At 35.4% G+C, this 10861-nt stretch overlaps 1 protein-coding gene across 1 annotated transcript; it reads left to right on the forward strand.

The window, feature by feature from the left end:
• Positions 1–7186: 7186 nt before the first annotated feature.
• On the forward strand, positions 7187–10525 carry LOC135151408 (uncharacterized). Its single transcript, XM_064089854.1, has 2 exons — positions 7187–9678; positions 9802–10525. The coding sequence occupies exons 1-2, from the start codon at positions 7187–7189 to the stop codon at positions 10523–10525; spliced, it is 3216 nt and encodes a 1071-aa protein (XP_063945924.1).
• The last annotated feature ends 336 nt before the right edge of the window (positions 10526–10861 follow it).

Consider the following 10861-nt stretch of genomic DNA (forward strand, 5'->3'; position numbering starts at 1 on the left):
CTTGTAGCTCCATTCCAAACTCGTTTGAAGTTGAAAACAACTTGTAGCTTCGTTTTCGGTTGTTAAAAATTAGAATCAACTTATAGTTTCATTCTTGATTCGTTTAAGCCTGTAAACAACTTGTTTCTTCATTATTGTCTAGATTAAAGTTTGAAACAACTTGTAGCTTCATTCTAGACTCGTTTGAAGTTGAAAACAACTTGTAGCTTCATTTTCGGTTGTTTAAAATTAGAATGAACTTGTAGTTTCATTCTTGAACCGTTTGAGCCCGGAAACAACTTGCTGCTTCATTATTAAATAGTTTGAAGTTGGAAACAACTTGTAGCTTCATTCCAGATTCGTTTGAAGTTGAAAACAACTTGTAGCTTCATTTTCGGTTGTTTAAAATTAGAATCAACTTGTAGTTTTATTCTTGACTCATTTGAGCCCGGAAACAACTTGTTGCTTCATTATTCGCTAGATTGAAGTTGGAAACAACTTGTAGCTTCATTCCAGACTCGTTTGAAGTTGAAAACAAATTGTAGCTTCATTTTTGGTTGTTTAAAATTAGAATCGACTTGTAATTTTATTCTTGACTCGTTTGAGCCTGGAAACAACTTGCTGCTTCATTTTTCGCTAGATTGAAGTTGGAAACAACTTTTAGCTTCATTCCAGACTCGTTTGAAGTTGAAAACAAATTGTAGCTTCATTTTCGGTTGTTTAAAATTAGAATCAACTTGTAGTTTCATTCTTGACTCGTTTAAGCCTGTAAACAACTTGTTGCTTCATTATCGGCTAGATTGAAGTTGGAAACAAATTGGAGCTTCATTCTAGACTCATTTGAAGTTGAAACCAACTTCTAGCTTTGTTTTCGGATGTTACAAATTAGAATCAACTTATAGTTTCATTCTTGACTCGTTTAAGCCTATAAACAACTTGTTGCTTCATTATTGGCTAGATTGAAGTGGGAATCAACTTGTATTTTCATTCCAGACTTGTTTGAAGTTAAAAACAACTTGTAGCTTCATTTCCGGTTGTTTAAAATTAGAATCAACTTGTAGTTTCATTCTTGACTCGTTTAAGCCTCTAACAACTTGTTGCTTCATTATTGGTTAGATTGAAGTTGGAAACAACTTGGACCTTCATTCCAGACTCGTTTGAAGTTTCAAACAACTTGTAGCTTCATTTTCGGTTGTTTAAAATTAGAATCAACTTGTAGTTTCATTCTTGACCCGTTTGAGCCCGGAAAAAACTTGTTGCTTCATTATTGGCTAGATTGAAGTTGGAAACAACTTGTAACTTCATTCCAGACTCGTTTGAAGTTTAAAACAACTTGTAGCTTCATTTTCGGTTGTTTAAAATTAGAATCAACTTGTAATTTTATTCTTGACTCGTTTAAGCCTCTAAACAACTTGTTGCTTCATAATTGGCTAGATTGAAGTTGGAAACAACTTGTAGCTTCATTCCAGACTCGTTTGAATTTGAAAACAACTTGTAGCTTCATTTTCGGTTGTTTAAAATTAGAATCAACTTTTAGTTTCATTCTTGACTCGTTGGAGCCCGGAAACAACTTGTTGCTTCATTATTCGCAAGATTGAAGTTGGAAACAACTTGTAGTTTCATTCCAGACTCGTTTGAAGTTGTAAACAAATTGTAGCTTCATTTTCGGTTGTTTAAAATTAGAATCAACTTGTAGTTTCATTCTTGACTCGTTTAAGCATGTAACCAACTTGTTGCTTCATCATTGACTAGATTGAAGTGGGATATCACTTGTAGCTCCATTGCAAACTCGTTTGAAGTTGAAAACAACTTGTAGCTCCATTGCAAACTCGTTTGAAGTTAAAAACAACTTGTAGCTTCGTTTTCGGTTGTTAAAAATTAGAATCAACTTATAGTTTCATTCTTGATTCGTTTAAGCCTGTAAACAACTTGTTTCTTCATTATTGTCTAGATTAAAGTTTGAAACAACTTGTAGCTTCATTCCAGACTCGTTTGAAGTTGAAAACAACTTGTAGCTTCATTTTCGAGTTGTTTAAATTTAGAATGAACTTGTAGTTTCATTCTTGACTCGTTTGAGCCCGGAAACAACTTGCTGCTTCATTATCGGCTAGTTTGAAGTTGGAAACAACTTGTAGCTTCATTCCAGATTCGTTGGAAGTTGAAAACAACTTGTAGCTTCATTTTCGGTTGTTTAAAATTAGAATCAACTTGTAATTTCATTCTTGACTCGTTTGAGCCCGGAAACAACTTGCTGCTTCACTTTCGCTAGATTGAAGTTAGAAACAACTTGTAGTTTCATTCTAGACTCGTTTGAAGTTGAAAACAAATTGTAGCTTCATTTTCGGTTGTTTAAAATTAGAATCAACTTGTAGTTTCATTCTTGACTCATTTAAGCATGTAAACAACTTGTTGCTTCATCATTGGCTAGATTGAAGTTGGAAACAACTTTTAGCTTCATTCCAGACTCGTTTGAAGTTGAAAACAAATTGTAGCTTCCTTTTCCGGTTGTTTAAAATTAGAATCAACTTGTAGTTTCATTCTTGACTCGTTTAAGCCTGTAAACAACTTATTGCTTCATTATCGGCTAGATTGAAGTTGGAAACAAATTGGAGCTTCATTCTAGACTCGTTTGAAGTTGAAACCAACTTCTAGCTTTGTTTTCGGATGTTACAAATTAGAATCAACTTATAGTTTCATTCTTGACTCGTTTAAGCCTATAAACAACTTGTTGCTTCATTATTGGCTAGATTGAAGTGGGAATCAACTTGTATCTTCATTCCAGACTTGTTTGAAGTTAAAAACAACTTGTAGCTTCATTTCCGGTTGTTTAAAATTAGAATCAACTTGTAGTTTCATTCTTGACTCGTTTAAGCCTGTAAACAACTTGTTGCTTCATTATTGGTTAGATTGAAGTTGGAAACAACTTGGACCTTCATTCCAGACTCGTTTGAAGTTTCAAACAACTTGTAGCTTCATTTTCGGTTGTTTAAAATTAGAATCAACTTGTAGTTACATTCTTGACCCGTTTGCGCCCGGAAAAAACTTGTTGCTTCATTATTGGCTAGATTGAAGTTGGAAACAACTTGTAACTTCATTCCAGACTCGTTTGAAGTTTAAAACAACTTGTAGCTTCATTTTCGGTTGTTTAAAATTAGAATCAACTTGTAATTTTATTCTTGACTCGTTTAAGCCTGTAAACAACTTGTTGCTTCATAATTGGCTAGATTGAAGTTGGAAACAACTTGTAGCTTCATTCCAGACTCGTTTGAATTTGAAAACAACTTGTAGCTTCATTTTCGGTTGTTTAAAATTAGAATCAACTTTTAGTTTCATTCTTGACTCGTTGGAGCCCGGAAACAACTTGTTGCTTCATTATTCGCAAGATTGAAGTTGGAAACAACTTGTAGTTTCATTCCAGACTCGTTTGAAGTTGAAAACAAATTGTAGCTTCATTTTCGGTTGTTTAAAATTAGAATCAACTTGTAGTTTCATTCTTGACTCGTTTAAGCATGTAACCAACTTGTTGCTTCATCATTGACTAGATTGAAGTGGGATATCACTTGTAGCTCCATTGCAAACTCGTTTGAAGTTGAAAACAACTTGTAGCTCCATTGCAAACTCGTTTGAAGTTAAAAACAACTTGTAGCTTCGTTTTCGGTTGTTAAAAATTAGAATCAACTTATAGTTTCATTCTTGATTCGTTTAAGCCTGTAAACAACTTGTTTCTTCATTATTGTCTAGATTAAAGTTTGAAACAACTTGTAGCTTCATTCCAGACTCGTTTGAAGTTGAAAACAACTTGTAGCTTCATTTTCGGTTGTTTAAATTTAGAATGAACTTGTAGTTTCATTCTTGACTCGTTTGAGCCCGGAAACAACTTGCTGCTTCATTATCGGCTAGTTTGAAGTTGGAAACAACTTGTAGCTTCATTCCAGATTCGTTGGAAGTTGAAAACAACTTGTAGCTTCATTTTCGGTTGTTTAAAATTAGAATCAACTTGTAATTTCATTCTTGACTCGTTTGAGCCCGGAAACAACTTGCTGCTTCACTTTTCGCTAGATTGAAGTTGGAAACAATTTGTAGTTTCATTCTAGACTCGTTTGAAGTTGAAAACAAATTGTAGCTTCATTTTCGATTGTTTAAAATTAGAATCAACTTGTAGTTTCATTCTTGACTCGTTTAAGCATGTAAACAACTTGTTGCTTCATCATTGGCTAGATTGAAGTTGGAAACAACTTTTAGCTTCATTCCAGACTCGTTTGAAGTTGAAAACAAATTGTAGCTTCTTTTTTCGGTTGTTTAAAATTAGAATCAACTTGTAGTTTCATTCTTGACTCGTTTAAGCATGTAAACAACTTGTTGCTTCATCATTGGCTAGATTGAAGTTGGAAACAACTTGTAGCTTCATTCCAGACTCGTTTGAAGTTGAAAACAACTTGTAGCTTCATTTTCGGTTGTTTAAAATTTGAATGAACTTGTAGTTTCATTCTTGACTCGTTTGAGCCCGGAAACAAGTTGCTGCTTCATTATTAGCTAGATTGAAGTTGGAAACAACTTGTAGCTTCATTCCAGACTCATTTGAAGTTCAAAACAACTTGTAGCTTCATTTCCGCTTGTTTAAAATTAGAATCAACTTGTAGTTTCATTCTTGACTCGTTTAAGCCTGTAAACAACTTGTTGCTTCATAATCGGTTAGATTGAAGTTGGAAACAAATTGGAGCTTCATTCCAGACTCGTTTGAAGTTTAAAACAACTCGTAGCTTCATTTTCGGTTGTTTAAAATTAGAATCAACTTGTAGTTTCATTCTTGACCCGTTTGAGCCCGGAAACATGTTGTTGCTTCATTATTGGCGAGATTGAAGTTGAAAACAACTTGTAGCTTCATTCCAGACTCGTTTGAATGAAAACAACTTGTAGCTTCATTTTTGGTTGTTTAAAATTAGAATCAACTTGTAGTTTCATTCTTGACTCGTTTAAGCATGTAAACAACTTGTTGCTTCATAATCGGTTAGATTGAAGTTGGAAACAAGTTGTAGCTTCATTCCAGACTCGTTTGAAGTTGAAAACAACTTGTAGCTTGATTTTCGGTTGTTTAAAATTAGAATCAACTTGTAATTTTATTCTTGACTCGTTGGAGTCCGGAAACAACTTGTTGCTTAATTATTCGCTAGATTGAAGTTGGAAACAACTTTTAGCTTCATTCCAGACTCGTTTGAAGTTGAAAACAAATTGTAGCTTCTTTTTTCGGTTGTTTAAAATTAGAATCAACTTGTAGTTTCATTCTTGACTCGTTTAAGCCTGTAAACAACTTGTTGCTTCATTATTGGTTAGATTGAAGTTGGAAACAACTTGGACCTTCATTCCAGACTCGTTTGAAGTTTCAAACAACTTGTAGCTTCATTTTCGGTTGTTTAAAATTAGAATCAACTTGTAGTTACATTCTTGACCCGTTTGAGCCCGGAAAAAACTTGTTGCTTCATTATTGGCTAGATTGAAGTTGGAAACAACTTGTAACTTCATTCCAGACTCGTTTGAAGTTTAAAACAACTTGTAGCTTCATTTTCGGTTGTTTAAAATTAGAATCAACTTGTAATTTTATTCTTGACTCGTTTAAGCCTGTAAACAACTTGTTGCTTCATACACTACACCATAACTAGCCTTCTGCAACAATTTTCCCTAGCGTTGCCGTAGATGCTGTTGCCGTAGCTATCTATTTATCGAGCATGTTACAACGATTTTTAATTATGTTAGCATTGGTATGAATAAACTGTTGCCAAAAAGTTGTATAAGAAAAAAAAATTATTTTTAAATACAAATTATTTGAAATCAGTATTTTTTATATATGCGGGTCCCACATGGGTGTCCCACTACTGCTTATGTGGCATATGAGTCACACATAGGGGACCCACTATTGCTGATGTGGCGTATATGAGTCACCCATAGGGGACCCACCATTGCTGATGTGGCATATGAGTCACCCATAGGGACCCACTAGAGCTGATGTGGCATGCTGTGACTTCACATGTAAAAACTTAATTAAATGTTAGAAGGCCATGGGAGTCGAACCCATGACCTCCAACATATGAGTGAATGGTGCGAACCACTACACCACTGATGTGGTTGTTTATTTTTTCACAAAACTTACATATATTCATATATCGTATTTTTAGTTAAACAAAAGATAAGTTTTAACAATTTTCGTTTCTAATATGCCCGCGCTGTCTGAAAATTGTGGCTCCAAGTCACAGTCCTCACTCATAGCTACCTCACTGAACCTCATTTCTCAATGTCGAGCTGAAAACTAGGGTTTGTATATAAGAGCTGAAAACTTAGGCTATTCGAAGGCTGCAAAGGGAAAGTTGAGAAAGGGAATAGCTAATTAGGGTTCTTCAAACTCAAAGCGAAGGGAGGGTTAGAGCTAATTAGGGTTCTTCGATCAATTAGGGCTGAATTGAATCTTCATCTTTAATTTAAGGTACATTCTTACTCGATTTTGTATCTTGTATGTGTATATGTATATGCCTGTGTATATGTATATCTTGCTTTATTTGTTAATTTTGATTTGTTACTCTCTCTCTCTCTCTGCCTGTGTATGTATATATCTTCCTAGATTTGTTAATTTTGTATGTATGCATCTGTTACTCTCTCTCTCTCTCTCTCTCTCTCTCTCTCTCTCTGTCTCTCAGTCTCTCTCTCCCCTCCCCCATCTCTCTCCCTCTCTCTGTATCTCTCTCTCCCCCTCTCGATCTCTCCGTCTCTCACGTTTGTTTCGTATTTATATAGTTAAATTACTTGATGTGGAGATTTCTTGATTAGTCATTTTTTATTTATATGTAATTTATTTTAATATTTAATTTTGACTCTTTATCGTTTTAGATGATATGCACTGGATAATATACATGGATGCTGATTTTAAAATATTTTTTGTGGACATAATATACATGGATGCACTGGATAATATACATGGATAGTTTTTTGTGTCATGAGTAGTATAAAATTAAAGTCCAAGTATTTGGGGACTTGGGGTTGTCTGATTTTGATGCCCTGTAACTTGTTAGTTTCCTGGAAGTAATTATTTATATGGTAGTAGTGTGATTAAAGGACTATAAGAGATCCTCTGAGAGTCATTTTTTTTGCAAATTATTGTATTCTCGGTCTTTGATATTTTTGAATGAATTAGGAACGTCTTGATATTTACTGTTCTGTTATGGATGACGAGGGGGAAATGTGGACAGAACTACCGAAATTTAGCGAGGGATATATGAGTGGTGTAAGAGATTTTATTCGAAATGCGTTTTCTAGATTTAGCATAGGGGATGAAATTACTTGTCCTTGCAAAAATTGTAAGAATTACAAGTGGCGTCGTCAAGATACAATATATGACCATCTCGTCTACAATGGTCCGTGTCCAATGTATGCGAAATGGATGTTTGAGATTTCTCGCCAACATCTCGGTATGAATGAAGATATGGATGACACTGGTACAAATGTTGGAGACAATCTTGATGAGTTATTTCACCGGACAGTTGGAAATATGCAAAACCTTGAAGATAAGCAGTCTGATGGACCAAGTGTCCATGCTGAGAAATTGTACCGTCGGTTTGAAGAGGGTAAACAACCATTATATCCTGGTTGTACCAAATTTACGAGCTTAAGTTTTATCATCAGGTTGTATTCTTTGAAATGCGTACATGGAATCACCGAATCTGGGTTCGGGGATCTCTTAGAGTTAATACGAGAGGCTTTCCCACAAGCACGTGTACCTTTATCTTTTAATGCTGCAAAAGCTATCATTAAAGATTTAGGTCTCGATTACCAAAGGATACACGCCTGCCCAAACGATTGTATGATCTACTGGGGGGTAAATGAAAAGGAAGATGCTTGCAGAACTTGTGGCGTTTCAAGGTGGATTATAGTGGAAAAGAAAGGGGCTGGTGAAAATAATTTGGAGAAGGTAATCAGTAAAGTACCAGCCAAGGTGATGCGCTACTTTCCATTAAAACCTAGGCTGCAAAGAATGTTCATGTCCAAGGAGTATTCAGAGCTTATGATATGGCATGCTGTGGGACGAAAAACTGACGGAAAACTGAGACATCCAGCTGATGCCGAGGCGTGGAAGACATTGGATGCAAAGTATCCAATGTTTTCATCTGAAAAGAGAAATATTAGATTAGGTGTAGCAGCAGATGGGTTTAGTCCTTTTCGTACCATGAACACACTTCATAGCACATGGCCAATTGTTTTGGTCAACTACAATCTTCCACCTTGGTTGTGCATGAAGACGGAAAATCTGATACTTTCAACAATTATCCCCGGTCCAGAGTCTCCGAAGAACAGCATTGATATATATATGCAGCCTCTTATCTCAGAGTTGAAAGAATTATGGGAGCTAGGCACACAAACTTATGATGCCTTCACGGATCAAAGTTTTAATTTGCGTGCAACTGTTTTATGGACCATAAGTGATTTTCCGGGATATGCGATGCTATCCGGATGGAGCACAAAGGGTAAGTTGGCCTGTCCTGTATGCCACTATGAGACGTCTTCCATGTACCTCAAAAATAGTAAAAAAATGTGCTATATGAGTCATAGAAAATTTTTGGATGTTGATCACAAATGGAGGTTTGATAAAAAGAGGTTCAATGGTGAAATTGAATTGGGAACATGTCCAGATCCATTAACAGGGACTGAAATCATGGAATTATTAGCAGGATTTGAGAACAGATTTGGGAAGAATAATGTCAAGAAGGTAAAAACTGATTCCCCTTTCAAAAAAAAATCAATATTTTTCGAGTTACCATATTGGAGTCACAATTTATGTCGACATAACCTAGATGTTATGCACATAGAAAAAAATATATGTGACAAAATAATTGGTACTCTGTTAAATATTGGAGGGAAATCTAAAGACCACTTGAATGCTCGAAAGGATCTACAAGAAATGGGAATCAGGAAGGTGCTTCATCCAGTTTTGTCAGCTGATGGGAAACACATTGAGTTCAAGGCTGCCATATTTGATATGACGAACAGAGAAAAAGATTTATTCTGCTCAGTGTTGCAGAATGCTAAACTCCCCTACGGTTGTGCAGCTAACGTCAGGCGGTACGTGAGCATGGATGAAAGAAAAGTAATGGGGTATAAGAGCCACGATGCTCATTTTATACTTCATTATTTATTGCAATTTGCAGTGAAGAAGGCATTGAAACCCGAGGTGGCATTACCTTTGATAAGATTTGGTAGATTTCTAAGAGATATTTGGAGCAAAGCTATTGATCTGGATGAGCTCAGGAGACTACAAAATGAAATTGCAGAAGTCCTGTGCCAATTTGAGATGATTTTTTCGCTTGCTTTCTTCGATATAATGGTGCATCTACCGGTTCATTTATGCAAGGAAATTGAATGGGGAGGACCGGCAGATATTAGATGCATGTATTCTATCGAGCGTTATTTATGTAAACTGAAGTCATATGTTCGCAGCAAGAGTAAACCCGAGGCATCTATTGCCGAAGGTTATCTCGTAGAGGAGTGTTTGATTTTTTGTTCAAGATTTTTAGGCTATGAAGGCGCAGGGAAAATTACCACAAGTTCTGCTAAATTTGAGAGTTCTCCCCAAAAGATGGAGTATCCGATTGGTACAAGAAGAAATAAGGAAGGAAAAGCTGTTCATCTTAAAGATTCCCAATGGCAGACATGCCATCGGTACATCCTATTTAACTGTGGTAATAAGGAAATCGAGAATTTAATCGAGTAAGTTTTTAAATTCCATATCGAATTACTCATATTCTGAATAGGAAAGATCTTTACTAACTACGTCCATTACAGGGAACATCGAGCAATAATTGATACTCATGCAACATCAAAAAGATATAAAAGAGAAAGAGAGCATACTGAAGAATTCTGGAAGTGGTTGAAGGCAGAGTTTGAGAAAAAAGAAGGCATTTCAAAACAGATAGAAGTTTTTGCCATGGGCCCTAATCCAATAGCTAGGAGGTTTACTGGATACGTTATAAATGGATACCGATACCATACGAAGTTTAGAGATAGCAAGTGCACAACACAAAATAGTGGTGTGTTTCTTACTGCCCTGACTACTAGCTTCGCGAGTTCAAAAGACGAGAATCCTATCACAAGTGAAGTCAGTTATTATGGAGCCGTCGAAGATATACTAGAAATTGATTATTATGGAGAATTTTCAGTTGTTTTATTCAAGTGTTGTTGGTACCATGATGAGAAAGAATTGTATGGCTTGACTAGGGTTAATTTTAATCGATTGCGCCACAAATCTGATCCCTATGTTATGGCTTCACAGGTACAACAAGTGTTTTATATAGAAGATCCGGTTGAGAAGGGGTACTACAATGTTATCAAGAAATTACCAAGGGACTGGTCTGACAACGAAAATGTAGATGAAACTCCAAAAGATCCAATTTCAGAAGATATTCTTCATGGTTATGGATTAGGAAATCAAGTTACTGGTGTTAATTGGTGTAGGGAAGATGTACCAGTTAGGAAAGTCCGCATTCCACCTAGGGAACCTGCCTCATAATTCTTATATATGAGTTTATTTAAGTGGAATATTTTCTGTGTTGTTTTAAATTATTTGTTGCCCCATTTACTCATATTTTAATGCTTTGTAGTGTTTCTCTGCCTTACAGTAGTTTACTTGTACTTTAGATTTTTCACTTGCAAATATTTTCTTGTAATTTTAGTTGTATTTCTCCTGTAATTTTAATTGTAATATTTTAATGCTATTTTAGTTGTATTTCTCCTGTAGTGTTAGTTGTATTTCTCCTGTAATTTTAGTTGTATTTCTCCTTTGTAGTGTTTCTCCTGTAATTTTAATTGTACTTGTAGTGTTTTAAGTTATTCTCCTGTAATTTTA

This window comes from Daucus carota, chromosome 3 (genome assembly GCF_001625215.2).
Source record: "Daucus carota subsp. sativus chromosome 3, DH1 v3.0, whole genome shotgun sequence".
Classification (NCBI taxonomy): Eukaryota; Viridiplantae; Streptophyta; class Magnoliopsida; order Apiales; family Apiaceae; genus Daucus; species Daucus carota.

Excerpts from the sequence above, each read along its gene's own strand:
- LOC135151408 (XM_064089854.1), top strand. The coding sequence starts at position 7,187 with ATGGATGACGAGGGGGAAATGTGGACAGAACTACCGAAATTTAGCGAG. Across the intron at positions 9,679-9,801 it reads CAATGGCAGACATGCCATCG|GGAACATCGAGCAATAATTG; the intron begins GTACATCCTATT and ends CGTCCATTACAG.